The 22,859-nt window shown below is 38.6% G+C and overlaps 1 protein-coding gene across 2 annotated transcripts in view; it reads right to left on the bottom strand.

Annotated features, from left to right (window-relative positions):
* LOC148816047 (serine/threonine-protein kinase Nek6-like) overlaps nucleotides 1–22,859 on the bottom strand; it is a 116,033-nt gene that overhangs the window by 6,441 nt on the left and 86,733 nt on the right. For both annotated transcript variants that reach the window (XM_088940609.1, XM_088940607.1), the window contains 2 exons: nucleotides 16,658–16,752; nucleotides 921–1,034 (listed from right to left, as the gene is read on the bottom strand). In XM_088940609.1, the coding sequence (XP_088796735.1) occupies nucleotides 921–1,034; nucleotides 16,658–16,752 (209 nt within the window). The remainder of the gene's footprint in view (nucleotides 1–920; nucleotides 1,035–16,657; nucleotides 16,753–22,859) is intronic.

The raw sequence follows: 22,859 nt of genomic DNA, 5'->3' as shown, positions 1-22,859 counted from the left end.
AACATGAATCATCTCCAAATACAGACCTGCTTTTCAACATATAATTCAGAGACTAAAGATCATTATGCAGTATATAGCCCATCACTAGATTGCTGTCTTCTTTGTTTTAGCTTTGTTTTTATATAGAGGGCAAGATCAATTTTTAATAATGCAGAACCATGCACTACAACATTATGCAGCTTATGTAAACAGGTAAGTTGGGCTGGATGGCACCAAGACATTAAAAAAAAATTAAACATTCCACCACGCTCCTTAAAGGTAAAATGCTACAGTGTTTCATGTTGTTATGATTTATCCCCTAGCTATGGTCATGAATAAATGCGACTTTCTTTCTCTCCAGCAGTGCTAGACCCAACCCTCCATCTGAGCATACTAACTCCTTCTTTTTCCCATCATACACACTGAAGAAAAAGTCGGCTTTAAAACTAGCTCTAGAGGGTAAACATATGCTTTTGCAGTACCTCAGGATTATGGTTTTATGCAGACAGCCAAAGATAAATACAATTGATTTCCAGGTGGCAAGTATCCCCATTGAACCTCTTTGCTGACCTTGAGGGTGTAAGGTGTTCTGATTACCAGACTTCGGTGAGAGTACATTATTGTGCACATCCAGCTGACAGCTGAGGGCAGGTCGGGAGACTGCAGTGATGGTGCTGAACAACACCAGAGGTTTTTTCACACATTACTGGGGGCAAAGACGGTGTTATTCGCATCTGTGAGACTCTGGAAAGATTTGAAAGACTTGGGCCATCTCTTGCTCCACTGAAGTGGAACGAAATTCAGAACCGTGCTTGTGACATACACCTGGCGTGGTGCAGGGCTCCCTAGCAACACCCCTGTAACGCCATCTTTCCTGAACCACTGGCCTAGAAAGCTTGATCCGCTCAGTTAACTTCTTCCCACCTGCGTGCGGCACTTACCTTATCAGAGTAGTGCTCGGGTGGGAGTGGAGGGTAATCGCACTGCTCAATTTTTTGGCACAGAGACAACAAGTTCATTTTGTCACCGTAGAAAGGGCTTTGAAGGGCAGCCATCTGCAGGGAGAAGAAAATAGATGAGCCTTGGTAACCAGTGTTATTAGGGAACCGATTTTCACCACTTGCTAATGAGAAGCACTTCAGGAATTGAAAAAAGCAGGCCAAAGCACTGACTTCAGTGAACATCCTGTTGTTGTTTTTTATCTAAAGGAGAGCCGAAAGAGCACGGCTAGTTTAGCTTTGAACATCAAATATTTAATAGCAGACAGATATAAACATACCTCGAATGGATCTGGAGGCTTTGGAAAAGAAAAGTTAAGATATGGAATAGTGAAACACATCATCTTTGTTGGATATTAAATAGGCTTTGTTGAATAAAATATGGGAGGCGTCAGAAAATTTGAGAGCAATTCCCTTCAATGTCAAAGCTGTTGTGTGGGCTTCATCATTCCTATGGCATCTCTGCAGATGTAAAGCAACTTGAAAAGCAACAAGAATACTTTATAATTGTTGTAAAAAATGTTCAGTTCAAACATCAGATGGTTTTTCTGGTAAAGAAAGTCCAGTTGCATTTGTTAAAACCCTTGTGTTAGGCATCAGATGAGGTTGCTGGCTCTGTCCAGTATCCCTAGAACAGAAGTGGCCATTACCACTAAATTCTCCCCTCCTTAATAGATCATTGCATAACATTACAAAAATTGCAAGGTCATCTGTTTGCAAGCATTTAATTCACCCAGCCACTTCTAGAATGATCCTACTGAATCTACATCAAAAGAGTCACAGTCACTTTTAGAAAACCAAAGACCTTTGTGTAAAGTGTCTTCTGTATTCTGTTGTTCTGATTCTCTTCTGAGTCAGTGTGCCAGTACGCTCACCACACACCAGCTCTCAGTGGGGAGGAGGGCAGAGTGATGAAGCCAGTTCAGAGATGGGGATTATTAGGAGGCCATGATTAGTAAAGGCCAATGGGAAATTGGGCCAGGACGCCAGGGTAACACTGAAATGTCCTGGGATTTTTAATGGCCACAGAGAGTCAGGACCTCGGTTTTACATCTCAGCTGAAGGACAGCGCCTTTTTTACAGTATAGTGTGTCCCCATCACTATACTGGAGCACTAGGACCAACACAGACTGCAGGGTGAGCACCCCTTACTGGCCCCACTAACACCTCTTCCAGCAGCAACCTTTTTCCCAGGAGGTCTCCAATCCAGGTACTGACCAGGCTCACACCTGCTGAGATCCACCGGGCTGCCAGTTGTGAATTGCTGGGTTATACGGCTCTTAATATCACATCTCCCCCGGACAGGGAGTATAACTGACACATCATACTCTTCTCATTTGCTAACACTGCCTTACAAATGAACGTCAATCAGTATTAATGATACCATTTCTCTTAAAGGACACAGGATTTTGGTGGTGGCTCAATGTGGCTTTTCAGTTGAGGTATTTTACATGCAACCCATTACATTAAAAGATGTTCTTTTTCTTTTTTTCACTCTCCTGTGTAGATGTTCACACAGAAAGCACTGTGTTTTTTGTACTATACAGGCAATGGAGATCCCCAAAAAGATTTCAGTCTATATTCAAGGAACTACTACATTAATCCTGAACAGAAGATGGGTTTTCTGAGAATTTGATTTTAACCTCAAACCAGTGAAAATATTCATCACATTTTCCACCAGAACTTTGATCAGCACCTGTAATGTGTTACTTCAACTAGAATCCTAATTAATTTAAAGCCTAGGTGATGAAATATGTCTTAAACTTAATCTACCAAAACTATCACAGGACATAAGACTATCATCCCCTTTAATCTACAAAGGGGAAAGCTTCATGTAGCAATGCTTTAAATGAGATCTGCTGAAGTCAGAGTGCTTTAAGCAGAGAAATATGAGAATAAGACCTGCGCCTGACAAATTCTTTGGCAACTACATAGGAAATAATGTAGCAGTTTGATGTTGTCTCAGCTTTGTGAGTGACTGCAGAATTTTAAAGATTCAAGTCTCAGTTAAGTTTTTTAAAGGCAATGATCAATGTAGAATGGATAAGAAAACCGAAGTTTAATACTTTGTGAACAAAACCACATCTTTTTACAGGGGGGCAGATATTCATACGTGGGCAGACAGAATAAGAAAGCATATTCCCATCATGAAGATGTCCACTTCAAAATTTAAGACGGTACGCAGGAACAAACACTCTGCCGAGTTTTCTTTTCAAAACGAGGTGCAAACGTGGATTTAAAAAAAAAAATCAGATTGTTTTTCGCAGCTTTCTGAGGAAAATGATTTGTGTCCCGCACAATAAAGCAGAATGTGACAAAGAATCTGAAACACGAGCTCGGTATATTGGTGGGAATTCTATCTCTTTTTTTTTTTTAAATGCATGCAGTGTATTCTTTTGACAATGTCAAAAGAGCCCGGAGGCTGTCTCTCTTCCTACTGTCTCTCGAAATAACTGGAAACCAAAATGCTTCATTTACATACTAAGGAACCAATAGCGCTAATGGGGATTGTCTTCAAAAGGCGGCTTGTGCGGCGCGATGGAGCTCAGTAAGCGACAAGCATGTCATCGCAGCATGTAGCCCCCAGAGTGCCCCAGCTGCTTATTAATCCATAATGTGATTCAAGTGCTTCTTGTCACTCCGGCTTACTATCATATCCAGCTCCAAATCATGGAATAATACCTCATTCTAATGAATCAGCATTGGATAATTGTTGATACTATCTCCCTTCCCCACCCCCCCCTCCCTCTGCAGGGGCTGTTCAAAACTCCTCACGAAAGCTGTGGCAACCGAGATTTTCTTCTTATTTCCTCTCCCATTTCTCGCCCCGCGTTCTCCCGTCTTCCCACTGTGGCTGCATGCGAAGTCGATGTGTCTTTTTTTTAATAAGGGAATGTTTGATAATTGTTTCGACCTTTCACCCCAGGATGCAGCCTGGGCTCATTAGCAGGGGCGGCGAGCGCCAGCCCAAGGGTGGTCTGTCTTGCAGATGACAGCCACTGCCACCTCACCGTCCTATTATAACAAGACCCCCCCCCCTCCACACACACACACAAACCCCACCCCATCTTGCCCTGGTTCCACTGCTCTTCAATCACAGCACAAGCTCTCTGTTTCCTGCCGTGTCATGGAATACCTGGTGAAAGGTAAAGAAACGGACTGTGTCAATTTACTTCTCATTGTAACTGCCCACTGCTGATAAGAACCTGGAAATGCACCTGATAATTCAGGAAGTATACCTCTGGGCAGTGGGCACCCATCCCTGGCCAGAGCTAATGTCTTATGCTTCCGGAACTTGAATCCAGGTTTTTATAAGGTAGTTTCTCCAGCTGTGATTATGTTAATCCTACTGTAGGCCAAAATGACCATTAAGGTAGCTCTGGATTAGCGACAGTTAGAATCTGTGAAATCACTGATAATGCATTGAGAACACATGCCAACCCAAACGCCAGACCACCTACCAGTCATCAATTAGAAATCTATTACTTCATTTCCCTTGAACAGCAGAAGGGGTCCCTTTAACAAACAGAAAGCCACCATCAAATACTAAGTAGACATTTAACAGCTGGCAGGTGGCTTGGAGTTTTGATTTATCCCTGGCCATAGGTAGCATCTGATTTGTTCCAAGCCCCTGAGTTCCTTTGTGCTAAAGCCACATTCCTAGTTATACAACAGATCTCGAGTTACCCTGAGCTCTTGGTACTGTAGCAACAATTTCTCTCGCTCCTGCAACACTTACAACATTTTTACTTTTTAATTAACTAATTAACATCCAGGAGCAAGTAAACTCATCACCCCTTATCAGAAGGAAAACAACAAACTGCAGCTGACAGAAGCTCTGGAAGAAGGCTTAACTGTCAATAAGACTGTAGATGTATGTTTCTAAAAAAAAGAGCTCTAAATGTCCAAATGCTTTACAGTTATATTAATATTAATCGCATACGAAGAGATCGTATATAAACCAACTTTAACCACAGTTGTGTAGACAACAACAACAGAGTGGTACAACAAATTTTAGTCAAAATATGTGCAATGAAGTGATACCTACAAGTGAAAATAGGACAATTCACCTAAAACCTGCTGTTTTATCTCCTAATTCACAAAAGATTTAGTGGAAAATGTGTAATTTGTGCCCCAAAGTTCCAAAGGAAATCACGAGGGACAATAATCCCTTTTCTTTGATCAAATCCTCAGAGCTTAAAGTTCTTTTTCTGACTGAAAAGAGAAGCACTCTATAGAAGACTATATGGATTATGGTATGCTAAAGTCTTAGGATAACACCTTTAACTGCTCTTTTAGTCAGCTGGAAGCACTAAAGGCTGTAAGAGTCAAATTTAAAATAATAATGCCTGGCTGAAATTGAATGTGATCTGTGTGCTAAAAACTCCAAGAGCTTCCAGGCAGATATCTATTTTTCCCTAACTCCAGTTGAGTGGCTTAATATTCTTCTTCAGATTCTTTCTGCTTTGAGTATTGCTGCATCATAACGAACACTTTCTGCCACTCGTGACTGAAATGTGAGAAATTCCTAGTTAAGCCTTGGCATTTCTGTGCATTGCAATGCCCTGAGCTTCACATGAGAGGACTGAAAAAAAGGTGTGGAATTCATGGCAGGATTAGAATCTATCTGGCAAAACTGTAAGAGCATCTGTGTACTCTAGTGAAGCATTCCAGGTGCTTTTGTAACCTATAAGAAACACTAGACCATTTCATTTGTTTGAGAGAAAAAAAAAACAAATATACTAACTTAAAATAATATATCTAACCTGATAATAAAGAAATAAATTAGTCATTTTAATGGATTCTTAAACAAACTAAGAAATGGACATAAGATCAACTATTCCAGCCATAATTTCTCATGAACAGGGGCATGTTGGCTTCCAAAATAATCTTGTTTTTAATCTATTAAACGTGAATGAATAATCACTTAGAATACTTAAAATTTGTAAGGGATTTTTTTCCACTGCTGATACACACTAAAGAAAAAAAAACACTGATATGAAACTTCAAAATAAAATACTTCTAATACGACCTAATTCCATAATAAATTAATGATTTGATTGATTGACTAAGTGCATATAGTGACTGATATCTAAGAATACTTAAAAAGTGTAGGATACACCTCCAGATGATTTCAGTCAGATTCTTGATACATCAATTCAGACCAATGTAAACTTAAAACCTGGGCTGACATTGCTTTGGAAAGAGACATCAAGAGCAGAAGAATGGTCTGCATAATCCAAGAACCGAATCTACTCAACTAGCACGATCAAAAACTGAGTTTCTGCTTCTGCTTCAAACCAGACTGTGGAGTGGGGGTTGAGGTATTCAAAAGTTGTGATAGGAACCATGAGTTTAAAAACCCTATTCCAAGACACTCTGAGAAGTGAACTGTATTAATAAATAAAAGAAGCTCAGAGTTTGTGTCTGTGACTATTCTCATGTTTCACACAGCAAGAAGATAGTATAAGGTAGTCTAGAGAGGGCTACTAAGAGCAAGTGTGAATACAAAGTGCAGATTGACAATGCTGCTCTATCTATCAAAGACAGGATAAGGGGTGGTATTAAAAGCTGTCACTCAGAATCAGCTCACCATCGCATTCATCACATGCCAAAGAGACAGATTTTCAACACTGCACTTACCTCACCGAATCTAACAAATAAACCTGGATAAAAAATAATACTCTAATTTGATTTTATTCAGTACAGATGTGACCCCAATTATTGCACTGTAAAAGTGCGTACTGTAAAGTTCCGACAGCACAATCTGTGCTCCTCGTCTTCTGTTTCACATTTCTTACTTATTCTTGACCGCATTTCGATTCATTTCTTACTTGTGCCACGAGCAGATCCCTCCACCCACACATCCGTGCGGCAGCACCCTTAAAACACAATAAAGGTTAATCATATTTAAAACTATTCTGCCAGCAAGTTTCCGAGCCCCCTTGTCCTTACTCCCCACAAGGAGCACTCTGTCTGCTATTCGATCCGAGCACCGAGAGTAGAAAAATGACCCTCAGCACTAAGAAAGCTTTTTGTTATCTAATTAGCATAGTCAAGAACCCTGGTCTTTTACAGAGACTTGCAGCCTGAGGCATTCCATTTTCATTTGTAATTACTGAATGTAGCTTTATTGTGGCATTCACAATTACACTTTGCCATCACTTAAACAGGCCTGGAAAGCAGACAAACGGTCCTTAGAAAAGGAGTGAAACAGCATTTGCCAAAATGTGCTTCATATTACAGCCATCGTGATTTCAGATGCAGGAGAGACTGGGGAATTATACATGTGTTTTGTCCTGCAATGTGAAATGCTGGAAGCTGGCCTGATGTGGTTTCAAGCATATGCTACCAAATTCAATTGGTGTTTTTTTTTATGGCAAACTCTTTTTGAGCTCCTTAAAAACATAAGTTTTAATGCTCAAAGAGAAAAAAAAATGCTTTGAATTTTCACTTTTATTCTTAGTTCAATCGTTTTCTCTGCATTGTGTAACGACTAAGAAAAGGCTTTCTGTGCTTGTATTTCACCTTAAGAGTTTTGGGAAAATGAATATGCATTCTTGATTGTCTATACCAAAACGTTTGTGACTAAAATACACTTATTAACATGCGGTAAAGCTTTGGTTGTATATGCTTTGTGCACATGACTGCAGAGATCTAATTGGTGTGTGCCTTGCCTTCTCTTTAATATGTTGTAGTTGAGCAAATAAAATGCATCTGTGGGAGACACTGTAGATTAAACCCTGAAGCTGGAAGAACAAGAGCAGGATTATTTTGTAAATCACACTATTGTTTTACGCAGATTCTTGTGGATAAATAGCAGAATTACACATTTCAGAGAGGTTTTAGTTGTTTGTGATGTCTGGAAAAGTTTTCATTCGTCTTTCAAGGATGCCAGAAGTCAAGCTTTTTGCCATATCGTTTTAAATCAAATAACAATTTGTAATGACAATGTGGATAAAAAACCTTTACTTGTCTACATTGTAACTCATTACAGTTACAACGATGGCAAATTGGTTTAAAAACCTAAGACAAGGCTGTATGCTACTACAACAAAAATGAAACAAGTACAGATTAAATTGAGCAAGTCATGGATTCCTAAAGGCTTTTAAATATTTGCATCCCAATCCCACCCCATTCTTCTAGAAGAATCGCCATCAGCTGAAGTTGTGACGAGGTTATGTGAATTGGACAATCCAATGGATTCTCCAGATCCGGGAATTGTCCTGCAGAGGGAAGGCGATGCAAGTCTTTCGCATCTTGTAGCCAAACACCCATTGCCTGGCACTGTGAAAAGCTATTCTTTTGACTGGGATTTCCTAATATTTTGGTCAGTGATTGTTTTAGTATACCGCCTGGCTCATGGAGACTGTAAAAAGGCAGGTGAACTCCTGGAATCAGGCACAGTCAATTTTGATGCTGGCATGAACTCACTGCACCTACGTTGCTACTGACCAGAGAAAAGAAGTGCTGACCAGTTGCTGGCTCTGATCTGAGCAGTTCTGTCCATGAGGTCCTAAAACAGGAAGTGTACCACTAGGCAACAGCTTACAATGGAAGACCATCTGTTGACATGACAAGCTTTAGGAGAGATTACTCTTTCAATAGTACAGTTCTTTCCTGTGCCACGAACTCTGCCCTTTGCTGTTGCAGTATTTACTGGCCAAGGTCACAACACTGGCTCAGCAAATTAGCTCTCTCATACAAAGCTGAAGTTCTGATTTGGTACAACAAAAATAAAGAACAAAATGCTTCAACGTTCATTCTCCTCGCAAACAAATTTACTTAAACAGCCAATAACACCACTAACTGCTTATGTTTCTGTAGAAGCACGTCAATCTTGGTTTCATAACCCACACCAAACAATAAGCACAATACCATTTGTAGGCATTAAACAAGAATTAAATACTGATTTTTCCACTCCTTTGATCTGACAGACATATTTAATCTTTAAGTTTATGCATTTCAACATGTACAAAATAATAAGAAAAACTGTACAATGTCTCCTTAACAGAGTTTATGCCTTAGTGCAAAATATATTGCATTTGATTTGATAAGATTTAAAACTTAAAAATAATGGTTATGCCTATGGAAGCTGTTAATATCTGCAAATGATTGTATGAAACAAAAGCTAACATCAGATTGATTTCTATCTGAGGATACTCTTAGTTTTAATGCTATCTGGCATCTGTGCCTGCTCAGCAAGCATATATGTTTTATGACTAATTGTATTATTCTTCAATTAATATTTATGGTCTGCTGCTGCAGCAGTGTGAGCCTCTTGGAGAGGCTGTCATTACACATGAGATGCTGTTCTCCACTAATGTGTAGTTAAGTGAAGGGTCTGATTGTGCTTTCATAGCAACATGCAATTTTTTTAATTAGTGTTATTAGGCTTTTTGGAGTTTTCTAACCCCAGACACATCAACAAAATCAGCTACACAGTTGCTGCTGTCCTTCAGCATCCCGAATAAATGCAGTCATGCAAAATTTATGAAAAAAGAAAAACTGATATTTCACACGGAGAAAAATAAGAATCCCTCATAAACTATTACAGTTTGTTTTAGTACACATATACACACTTTGCATGTATGCTTGGTCTGGAGATCACTCCTATAACACCGCTTTCAGGGCTTGATTTATAACATGGCCTTGATCTGTGCAATACTATTAAGATTACAACATTTTAATTTTGTTTTCAAAACAAGTCAGGTTATACCATCTATAAATCTCTGTGGCATGATTTGTCCGAATTCCACCAGGGTTATGAATAAACATGGGAGGGCATTGTAAATAAACCTCTACTGCCAGTGTGCTACAGGTTATCCTTTGCTGTTGCTTAGAAATTCTTGAAGATTCAATTCTATCCGAGTAGGCTGATAGAATGACACAGCACTCGCCATTCTGTTCGTCTGGGGGTTCCAAGCATTTGATCACATGCAGGAAACATGATCTTCTGCATTTCAGGTCCCAAACACATGGAACAACTTGCAAATAAACTGGATGTCAGAATTTAACAATCTGTTGTTCTTTGGCTTTAAAGATGAAATCTGGAAACTGATTAAAATGCTTTGCCAGTGCTTATCTTCCAGTCCACATTCATGAAGAGATAAAGGGTTGCAAGTTTATTTTTGTCACTGATCGCAAGGGCTCACGATTTAAGTTTTTAACATATGTTTTGGTTCTCTCTCCTATTCACAACTGTGTTATCTTTTTCCTCACAGGGACCCCCTATAAATGAGACCTCTATAGCAAGGGATAACACATGGCTAAGGAACATAAATTTGAATACATTATTTAACTGCATGTGTCTGAGGATTATGTTCCAAAACTGACCACTCAGAATGGCAGCTTGCCTTTTCTAATGGGCACGATGGGCAGGACAAAAATACAAATCTCTCACACTTAACTTACAGCAATAAGATTGCTATTTAAAACTTAGAATTTTCCACCTCCAAACAACAAAAATGGATGTTTCTGCTCTGTGCATACAATACATTTAATACTTCAAAAAGAAAATGGTGTTGAATCTAGCTAGTTGAATCTTGTGTGAGGATACCAGCCAGACTATCTGTGGCAGACGTCCTGCAGGAAACAGTTAATACACTGGAGATGGAACTAAAGGCATTCAAGGAGCACCCAGAGGTTGTTGAAGAACAGACTACATTGAACATATTATATATGGACATATAATATTCAGGTACTATGATTACCTGAGAAGCATCACCAAGAAACGTACGGAGACGAACTGGTCCCAGGTGGCGAAAGGATACAAGTTCCAACCAAAAACCATCCAAGAAACGCTACTCAGCATCTCAACATCTCCAGTTAAACCTGCACCCCTGCAGGACTTGGAATCAGCTGTGGAAGATCCATTCAGCCGCTTTCAGGGTGCCTCTGTTAAAGACCCAAAATCGACAAAACTGATCCCAAGTACAATTACTGCCCATTTGTAGAGTACCAAAGGATCTATACCAGGACCACTGCTCCCCTATAATTTATATCAATATGGTTAAAGTTCTGGTATTGTTATTAAACCAGACATTTTAGGAAATGAAACCAAAATAGGGAGATTAGGAAACACTGTAGAAACAGAAAATTACATTTAAAAAGATTTAGATAAACCTGGAGACTGGGCAAACACCTATATTCTGGAATTTATGTCCTGGGACGTACTGTATGTCTGGAATGTCCTACACTGACTGAAGCCTGAAGGAATTGAAACATTTTTAGTCTTGAACATAGAAGACCTTCGAGGGGACCTGACACAAGTATCCAAAGTCCTCAAAGGCACTGAGACTGTCAGTCAAGTGGACTTCTTCTTAATGAAATAATCATGAAAAAGAACACAAGTGGAAGCCACATGGAAGTGCTTTTAAAGCCAGAAACAGAAGGCACCGCGAAGGACTGCGATAGCATGGAGCTCACTACCCCGTCAGGTTGTTAAAGCCATAACCCCAGCTTCTTTAACAAAATAGCAGGATGAGATGAGATTGTCAGATGAATTAGCTACTAACTACAAAACAGCCTAGATGGGTCAAATGGCTTCCCCTGGTTTGTAACTCTCTTCATGAATTCCACCACTCCAATACGAACTCAAAGTTCACGCCTTGGTTGAGCTGAGTGCTAGTCAGAGTGGAGTGAACAGGGGTATCAGCCATCTAAGATTTTCAACTCGGCGTTCACCTGACTTCTAAGGAGACGTGCCAGTTTAGCGCGGCATGCCACTGGAAACTACCGCTGACAGATGGCAGCTTTAACACTTAACATGCCATTTGTGACTTTTCTCACCTACTCAGTAATCCTGGCTCCAATCTTGTGCCTCAGCTATAAACTAAACAACATCCTACTTTCTGGAGCAGATACAAATGCCTCTGAGCAATATTAAAGGACAAGGCTGCAATGTCAGGCCCTCTTTGGATTCACAGGAACTGTACTTCCTGCAAATTCAGTCCATGGGGTGCTCTGAGTGTGAACATCAGCACCGCTCAGCACCTTTATAAACGCTAGTCCGGGATTTGTACTTTGGAAAAAAAACGACAGATGGGGTAGTAGGAGTTAAGCAGAACTTATTATGTTGTATCTGAGCTATTCACCCTTCCTTTATCTACAGCAGTCTGAATTTTAGAACCATTTCATATCGTTCTTATCTTTATATGTTACTGATGCATTGCACACCTGCAAGGGAGTACTGTATGTAGCACTAAGGAGCCCAAATGCACAATTTAAAGAATCCACAGATTCATTAGCAATATTTATTCACATAATTTAATTTCTGAACTGTGAAAATAAGCTGAAACTGAATTTATAATGAGAATTGATCACTTTAAAACAGCCAATTTTTTTTAAGATTTAAAAAAATCTTCAAATAATAAAAAAGGAGTTTGTTGAGTGCCGCCTGGACCACTATGTAGTGTTTAGGTGCTAATAGCTTACAGATCTGGCTGACTTTTACTAAGAGATTTGCATTTAGGATCTGAGCTAACTTCATCAACATAGCTACTGTAGATCGCTCTAGGCAAATGTGGCTGCTTGTTTCGGACAAACTATCCGTACAAAGAAGTGTCTCTTATTCCCAGTCTGGAATGTGCTGGCACATCATTTTCACATTTTAAGCATCCTCACTGTCTTGTTTCTATGCTGAGACTGACAATGGGGTCTCAGTCTTTTTGGGTTGACTTTGTCAATACATTTCAGAATTCTGCAGATCTGAATCAAATCCCATGTGATCTCTTCTGTTCAAACCGATTCATTTAATCTGTCAAAGTAGACCCCACCTCCTTCAATAACCTTCAGTCCAACGATTGATTTATTTGCTCATTTGAACATTTACAGACCAGGAATACCCTTTTCAGGTTAGCCACCAAGACGGCGTGCAGCATTCTTAATGTAGTGTGGATACTGTACACATTCTGTAATTTTAAAATTGCTTCTTTTATTTTAAATTTGACGCCTCATACTGTAATTCAAATATTGCACAAACCTTTTTTATGCCTTCATCATACATACTGTCTACGTGAGGACAGTCATGCATCGATATTGAGATCTAAATTCTTTTCACAGGTTGCTTCTTTTCATTCATCTTCTCAAAACCCACTTATTTCAAGGTAACATTTAGTGTGCCTTCACAATCTCCTTCTCGTTCTCTGACATGAATATAACAGTTTTAGCACATTGTAAGGTCAAAACACAACCTATAGGTGATTTTTCTCTGTGTCTACCTGCTGTGGGTTAAAACACTAACAGCTGGGAAAAACAAAATATCCTCCATTATTTATCTGAAGTGATAGTTGTTAATAAAACAAGAGCACGTATCAGTGCTGACGGATTGGCTTGAAAAATTAATGGTGCTGCTTGTATAAGGTAGAAACTGCCTACAGAAACAGGAAAAGTTGATGGTGTTTCCTTGCAGTGGAAAACTGTTACATATACTGGGCAGGTATTTATTCAAATAAAGAAAAAAAATCAATGCCTATTTCCCCTGCCTCAGCCAACAGCGAGTAAAAAGGTTGTTAAACTCAAGCAGAGCTTTAACACTTGGACACCGGCGAGGCTCTTTCTCATTGATTTTTTATTTAGCTCCCAGCAGTAATATTTCTTCCTTAAACAGAAAACAAAAGGAGCTTCCATAGCCTGTCAACACATAAATCAGAACCAATTCACAGAGTTGAGCTGAGTGCACTGATACACTAAAAGCTCTCTGTTAACAGAATTAAATTGTTATTTAGTTACTAAGGATGGGAGTTTGGGCTGAGAAGAAACAGCTGACTGGCAATCCAATTCTCTTTGCTGCGAGCACAACGCGCTGCAGCCATCTCTAACTGCGAACGCGTGTGTCAGGGAGCTCTCAAAGTAAAGACAGCCCTTGCCTGGCAATTCACCCATAACTTCAAACACTGACAGGGACGACATTCACAGCACATCCCTCAAGATAAAAAGTTGCTTCTTTCTTTCCCGGAAAAAGGAAACTTCAAGTAGCAGAGGGAAAAATAACCTGCATCTGGAAACAAGCAAATCAAATTTCACTTTTTAAACTTTCAATACTGCTTTTTTTTATTCCTTATAGACCAGGTGAAATTAAATAAAAATGTAATCATTGAGTATATTTCCCTCTATACTTAGTGTGGGGCTGCAGACACTGCTGGCGTACCTTGAGTGAGGTACTTTACCCCAGCTGCTCCAGTCCGCCCAACTGTTTGAATGGGCACCATAATTTCCTGGGAGTAGGCTCTGCAGACTCGCATCCCATCCGGTGGGGAGGGGTGAGTGACATACTGTACTCTCAGTTTGCTCAACGCCATGGAGACCACGATAAGCTCTGGCCTGATGAGCCATTGTGGCTCAAATTACCTACAGTACCAACTACAAACCAGTCCTTAGCCCACTGAATGCAGAATTTCCTTTTAGAAGTCTTTCTGAATACAGAAGAACTATCAATACTCACTTCTCTGGTCTGTTTTGTTTGCATTACAAAATTGTCTAACTTGACTTCTGCCTTTAATTTCACCTACTGCAAATGCATGTCTTGGAAAAAAAACAACTAAAACAAACTCAAAACAAAGGACTTTGCTAGATACAGTTTTAGGGGGAGAAACTGGGCATTATCTGTTAAAAATATCAATTTGTAACTCCCAACTGTAAAACCTAAAATAAAAACAGCAAAAGAAAAAAACTCACTGTCCCAAAATCTTCAAAAATGAACCTGCTGCATTTAAAAGTCAAAAAAGGAGTGTAGTGTAGGAGTGTAGACAAAATTACAGTTTGTCTAAGATATTAAAAACATTAGGCTGAGCTAACTGAAATTATTAGTGAGCTCTAATAAGGAAGGATTATAATACTAACTACAATGGTGATTATAAATTGCATTGTATTTTGTAGGGAAAACACTCCCAGTGAGAAGTGAAGTCAGGTTGCCACAGAGAGACAGCCCTATCCTTGTGGTTCTACTGATTTACTTCAATCTGAAATTCCTTCAATCTTCAAACAATCCTCAAACATCTAAGACCCCATTCGTCATAGAGTTTTTTCAAGCACTTACGCTTGTGGGGAGAAGAAGTGTGGATTATGACCCAACCTGTTTTCCCTTCCTTGTGATATTTGTCACACTCTTAAGGAAACTAAAATATTTTCAGAAGAGTGTCTTTAAAACCTACGTTGGATATGTATTTGGAAATTTAAAGTACCTTGTGTGCATCAGTACTTTAAGACCTGAGGGTGTAGTCTGCTCTCTGTAAAATTGATTCTGAACATGTTGCTCTTTAATTGTGAGGCACAAGGTAAAGGGTATTGAATAATCTTGAAATATCTTCCTAGTCATCTCACACCCTGAAGCACTTATATAATTTATATACAGTACCGTTCAAAGGTTTGGAAACACCATATGAAGACAGGCCATGGGAAGAACAACATTCTTCTTTCTTCTTGTTTTTCCCACATTCAGCAATATAACTCTATCCCTGAATAATTTATTGCCTCCACTTTTGCAAGCTACATGGGCATTGATGTCTAAGTGTGATAGAATCCCAAATATTCTATTTCTACTAGGAAATTCTACAAATGGGAAGGGTATGTATGTAACCTGATATATGTACTTAGGACTATGTTATATGGGAAACAGATATGCTGCTTTCAAGAAATACACACTGTAGTTACATGTAAACCTGTAAAGGTTTTGAATTCAGTATACCCTGACCTGACATGGTTCATCAACACAAACGTTTCTTAGTTGTACAAAATCCCTATTATATGAAGGATGTACTGTATTTGACTGCCATCACACTGATGAAGCACCATTCCTATAAATATCTGTAACAGATTTATCGAAAGGAATCAGTCAACTGTACAGGGCTGCAGCGATAACAGAGTTCAGAGAACAACCAATCCTTTGTTAATGTGTTATTTCTAAGCCTTTTACAGCAATCAAAAGAAAGCAGCAATTGCATTCAGACAGACAAATGTCATTTATTACGCAAGGACTGCAAGCTTATTTATCAGCAAGCTCAAACCCTCAACAGTTACACACCTTCCTAAATAAAAGGAGACTACACTTGGCTGCCATTACAGTTAGACAATGCTCTCTTCACTGTCTGCAGCACTTCATATTGGAACAGACAACTTTCTCTTCAAGGATGTTGCAGAATCTATTTTACAGTGAAGAAAGACAAACACTGCCGTTCTGACCCACAGCCTATTTTTGCTTGATGTTTCCTGACTTTTCAATGCTACCACATATAAAACAGAATTAAAAAGCAGAACAAATATGTTTTTTGAACGCTTTATCCATTAAGGGGAGCAAAGTCATGCATGGCTGGTTTCTACATTTGTTCAACATTAAAGCCGCGAGTAAATCTGAGTAGCTGCTCATTTAACATAGGTTCTGCACATACCGCGCTGCAGAAGTGAAAGATGGAAAGTTACCAACACTCGTTATACAATGAGAGGCAGGCTACGAGAAGCTCAGAATATGTCATGTAATTGCAAATATTTACAGACATTTGCAATGCCCCTTTTATGACCAGAACAAAATAAATGGCCACTTAATCAAACCTGGACCTACACTAAAGAGAAGTTAACTACAGCTCTCACATTCCTATTAAATGTTGCCACAGGTGAAAAAAAAACAACCCACATACACACATTTTACAACACCATAAGAAAAGATTAATTCAGGGTCCTCTTACCTCGTATAGCAAGCATCCCAAAGACCATATGTCCGATTTGAAGTTATATCCATTTTCATGGATTCTCTCTGGAGACATGTAGTAGGGTGTTCCCACTAAAAAAGAGAGACCTTTTGTTTAGTTGAATCACTATGTAAAAGTGTTTTGTTAACTATATATTTTAGCACATTTCATGTACTAGCTCATGAAACCACTAACTAATGCCACTTAAAGCATATTCCGTTTATTTGTACTCAAACTACACGTATAGAAAGTATTGTATACAAGCACAACAAAAAACAGACAGCAAAAACACTGTCATTTTTTATCTTTGTGCTTAGTGGTTGCAAAATAAGTCGTATTCTGTGCAGAAAAAGTGCTTTCTCTTATTCGCCAGTGGGCTCCGAAAGTTTCTTGATCAGCAAACGCTGTGGAAATGTGACAGAACGGACGGTGTCACCGTGGCTCTGCCGCCCTGGGTGTGAGATTCCCTGGCATTTCTGGAACTGTGAATTTCAGGGTCAGAGCACGGGAGAGGCTGAGGAAAGGGATGGCAAAAAAAAAAACCCCCCGCCAACAACAACAGAAGCGAGACAGAAAGTTGCAGCGTCTACCTTTGTGCTACCACGCAGCCGAATGGTAGACTTTGGGCAATTTAAAATTGTCGTCTCGAATAATAAGGAGAAAGGGACCTCGATCAAAAGGGAGTGACAGGGGTTTACGATAACGGTTGAGTGCGCCCCACGCGTTGTTTCAGTTCTGTGCATCGGGCCGTTCAGTTTATTGAGTAGGTATGTGGAGAGGCTGGCTGACGAAATTCTATTTCCCAGCTGTATATGACCAAGGTCGTTTAGAAGTAATTATTGTAAGCTTTTTAGCAAACAAAAATGACTACAGAGACTCGGCTTTTCAGAACAGATATATTATTTTTTTTTAAAAAAGCTCCTGATAAAAGACTGACAAGACTGATTTCTTTTCCGACCTGTCCAGCATTACAGATAGATTGCCTATAATGAGCTTGCTCCACCAAACTGCTCTGGACTTCCAATTTAATCAGCATGAGCTTGCCAATGCATTACATTAGTCAATATGACAAGAACAGGATAATCAGAGGCTATTAATCAAAAACATTACAATTGGCATTATCATGCGAAGAGCCCGTAAAGGTAGTACGGTATTCATTTGAGTCAATGAACAGCAGAGGTATTGCTGGACAGATAATGAAGAAGATAAAAAATAAGGGCCTGGGTTTGGAACTGTCTGCCAAACAATCCTCAGATACTTTGTTCGCCTTTAGAGTTACTGGAAAAAAAAACACTGAAATATTTAGCCACAATCTTTGTTCCTTCAGTACTAAATTAAATGCTTTTTATACTTTCCGTTTTGATTGGTAGCTTTCAAAAACCAAGACATTGGATTCCTGACAAACGGCCTCCAGGAAATCTCTGGAATTAGTTCATATCAATCCAGATTTACACATCTTTCCTGTTCACACATAAACGTTTCTATTCCATCTTTCATCGTCAAGTGAATCGCACTGCATATGATGGCATTTAAAAATACTTTTCTTTTCAACAGACCTCAGAAATTCATTATGGACTTGCATTTGAGCACTAATTTGACCGCGCAGATTGAAATATAAACTTTTTGTCAATTATTGGTTGATGGAGAATTAACACAGTCTACAGAAAACCAATGAATTTTAACAAATAATAAAATAGACATTTCAGTTCAACTACTGACCTAAACACCTGTTTTTTTCCCCCAAACCTCACCTAAAGATGAAAAGAATTAAAGTTATATATTTTGACCTAAGGAAAAAGTATACTGTGACTTGACAATTGTACTGCATTTGTCACTGTTTAAAGTGAATGTTCTAAACATAGCAATGACAGCAGAGCAATTTGCCCCAGCATGACAGTTTATATCAAAATGCAATAGATTTCAAACCCTCTCTTTTTTTTTCTGTAGCCAACATGTTTAAGAGAAACAAAGCAAAAAAAACAAAACAACAGAAAAAATGCACCCTTTAAGGTTGTAGAAATTTCCACTGTAATCAGGATAAAAAGGATTTTAAGCTGTTGTGCTGAGACCCTCAGATGGTCGAAAACAGATGATTTTTAAATGCAGTAATTTTTTTCAATGTCTAAGAGATGACATTGAAAAATAATGCTTCAAACACGCATACACTAATTTAGCTCTTTCTTTTAAGCATTTTTACATCCAGTTGTCATGTCATCAATATTAATCATGCACAGGGCTCACACATACAGATCTATTGTTTTTTTTAGGTGTTTTCCATTCCTGATAACATCCATTTCCATTTCTTCCTACGGAAGAAGCCGTAGGAGAACACCTTTAATATATCAGAAGCAGAATCATACCAATTTAAATTGAATCTCAATACCTTAACCACCTACTTCAAAATACAGTAAAACTAAGGTCAGATTTAATCTGATACAATGCGCATAATGTACATTTTATTAGTTTCAAAGTCTGATTAATGATTATTACTTAAAATAATTGTTCGCCATAACATAAATTCTTTTTTAGTTTTGTTTTTTGGCATAAAAAGTTGCAATTGTACAAAAATCCAATTTGGCTTGCATAATAGACAAGACACAACTGCTCTTATTTTTACTTTTTGTTCTTTAGCAAAAAAAAATATGTGTTTTAAAAATACTTTATATAACAGATAACTGTATTGAGAATGACAGGATGTGATTTGTTATTCTTGTTTTCTTCATTGTTTAAATACTTTTGGAAAACAAGACGAGCATTACAGCAATGTTTCGATGTTATATGTGAACCACATACAAACAATGTTTGGACATTCTCCATAAGGGCATTTAGTTCAATTTGTAAGGGTAAAAGTGCTGGATAATTTCACCATTAATAGTAAATAAACACTGACAGATTGGATTTGTAATTCTAGTTTGTTTTAAATTTCCTGGCAATACGTAAAAAATAAGGAAATTGAATAAGAGAACCAAACTATCTTTTTAAAAAACATTTAATTAGCTTTCCGTTCAAATAAACCTCTTTTTCTCATGTGTACATGCATTTTCTTTTTAATTACCAGTACACTCTGGTTCTGAAAACCTAATAAAATATTACATTTTGTTACTGTACTTCCCACCAATTACTCTTTATCAGTACAAAACCCCTAATGCATGAAAAATACATCCTGGTCAAATTCATCAAGGCCACATGCCACAACAAAGCATGAGAATTTCAGTTATGATGATACACCCATAACTACTGCTAACAATGTGGCAAGGAATGATGTTTCTATAGACTTGCAAGTTTGTTAAAAAAGAAAAGAATGCTTTATAATATTTTACTCTGGGAAAATTGCTGTCAGAACAGAAAAGATAGTTCTATCTTCTCAGGATTCAGATGAACCTAACCTCAATTAATTTGGAATTTACAATTAACCATGAAAGCCACACTTTGTCATTCCATGCATAGCTTCTGTTTCATGTGGCTGTACACTATGAGCAATAAAAGACTTCAATGTAGAAAAAAAAGTTTCAAATATCTCAGTCTCGGGTTTCTGAAATTCTGTGCTTAGAAGTAAAAACATCTCTTTTATTTTGGCATTGTACTATGTTAATCAAGATATTTTAGATATGATGTGCTCTTCAAATAAAATTCCAGTTCTGACATTTTGAAACTGACCCAAATTTTAACAGCATTTACTGCTCATTTACATAACTATTATCTTCTTTCACAAGTGTCTTTATAATATATTTATCTTTCCATATATTTAAAGACACAAGAAACCAAAATATGTTCAGCTCCTCAGGCCCAGACAAGAGACTTGGGGGTAACTGCTAATATGTTTAAACCACAGAAGAATGTTTCATTGCAATTTATGTTTCGAACTTCTGTACTCTTAAATCTGTTAAAGATAAGTTGTCTGACGAGCGATGATCTGTGGTGAGATAGTAACTAGGTGTAAGTCTCACTTTGCCTGTGTCACATTAAACCATTTTTACGAAGATTCGGGCTAATTAAAGAGTTTATTTTGAGGGGGAAGTAAACGACAGAACAAGGGCCTATCAAAATAAATCCGCTGGAGGTTCACATGATGTTGGGAGAGGATGACTGCTGAAATTTCTCGAGCAGCAGTCACACAACTCCGCGATGGTGGTAGGGGCTCGTTTAGCTCCGAGCTAGACATACGCATGTATCTTGTGCGCGATGTACGGGCAAATCTTTCATTTTTCTTTCATTACCCCGCCATGTACTGTCACTTAATTTTTTTGTATGCAATCCTTCCTGACAAATATGAGCTGCTGCCTAGTAATTCGTTTGACGTTCATTCTGTTTTTTGCTCTAATTATGGCTTCTTTTTCTGACATTGAAGCGGTCGCACTGCCAAAGCTTTATAGTACACCTGTCAGGCTGGTTGTGGCACTGTCTAATGACCTTTTATGCCAGTCTGTTGTTAGCAAACACATACAAAAAAAATCACTGTGAATATATTTGCATAGGCCTCTTCTCCATATATGGGTCAGCAACCTTAAGGGTGGGAGTTCAGAATTGTTGCCAGGGCAACATGAACATTCTTACTACAGCTTTAGCTTGTTAGAGCTGATATTGTCTAAATTTCCTTTTGCTGCCCCGGCTTTCATTAAATTGAATCTATATTTCCGCTTTCTGCCGTTAATGAGGATTCCTGTAGGAAACGTTTATTTTTTTTTGTATTCACGCACACGCCGAGATAAATAAAAACGAGGAGATCTGCTCTTATTTTCCCATCCGGAAACACAAAAAACAAAGTTTGAAAAAAATCCAATTATCATGTGTACTGTGATTTTATGACTTAAAATCTCCACCGGGCCACAGACTAACCTGACATAAGTGAGCACATACAAGAGCTAGATAAGGCAAAAAATATTCTCACGAAAAAATGTTTTGTATTTTCAGAGTGGGTCTGCTGGCAGCCTGAAGTAGTTCTTATGGCTGTCATTTTTTTTTAAATAATTTTAAAAGAATGGTTGCCTACATACACGTAGAGAGGACAATTTCCATCTTTCATGAAGATTTTTTCTTTCCTCTGTTTCCTTTCACTCAGCCGTGCGGTTCTCTCTAGCGTCTTTCACATAAAAAGGCACATATTTCAAACTGGGAAAAAGACAATGCAAGTGTTAAAAAGAATCATTACTGGTCCAGCTCTGTCTCCAACAAAATGTCAGATCTGCTCTGAGCAGTCAAAGACAGGTAAGAAGCCGTAATTACAGTCGAAATCAAGACACAAACGAGTCCTGCGCTACCAGCTCAGGAGAAACAGCTGTTGAAGCCCTTTAATTCTTTGTTTGGGAACTCCTTACTTCATTTAAATACTTAATTAACATGCTTTAATTTTTAAAAACTATTTTATCTCCCACATATCCTGAACAGTGAGCATGTCTCCTCTGTTGTCAGATGTTATCAACGATAACAGTTACATGAGCGCTGCCTGTCCAAACAACTGCAAGACTTCAGAAGAACACATATCTTCTCTTAGAAGCAAGAGCCCAGCAGTATGGAATCACCTACCTGCAGAAACACATCCACCAACGCCACTTTAATTAGCACAACACACTCAAGCCAGTCTTGCCCTGCCACACAGCTGTACTGCCTCTCCTTACATGAAAGGTGACTTATTCTCTGAGATAACAATATGAATGATGATGCTTGTGAGCTTTGCATGTTTTTTTTTTTAAAACTTGAGGCATCTAATCTTTATGTATTTCAATTTAAATGTTGCACTTTGGACTTTTGCAATTCATTGCGCATCCATTGTAAGTGTCTAAAACTACTGGCTTCTGTTGTATGTATTTAATGAATACTCATTTACTTTTAGGTTGCTGGCATAGATTTGAGAGTCACAGTGGAGCAGTGGTTAGCATTGGTTAGTGGTTAGCTCTGGTTAACTCCCACTGTCCAAAGGCATACTGGTAGGATAATTGACTTCTGGGAAAACGGACCCTGCTGTAAGTTTGTGAGTGTGTCTGTGTGCCCTGCAATGGACTGGCATCCTGTCCAGGGTGTTCCCCACCTGTGTCCGTTGCTTGCTGGGATAGGCCTTGGCTCCCCCATGACCCTAAACTGGATAAAACGGTCAGAAGTTTAAAGAATCTATTCGCCTTCACTTAATGTTCCTAGTTGAGGAGTTTAAATCTGTTTAAGTAATGTTACACAAGGGAACCTAATCAATTTTAGATAATGCACC

Source organism: Atractosteus spatula, chromosome 23 (genome assembly GCF_055471065.1).
Source record: "Atractosteus spatula isolate fAtrSpa1 chromosome 23, fAtrSpa1.hap1, whole genome shotgun sequence".
Classification (NCBI taxonomy): domain Eukaryota; kingdom Metazoa; phylum Chordata; class Actinopteri; order Semionotiformes; family Lepisosteidae; genus Atractosteus; species Atractosteus spatula.
The sequence above is the reverse complement of the archived record's forward strand: the minus strand, read 5'-3'. Positions and strand labels throughout refer to the sequence as shown.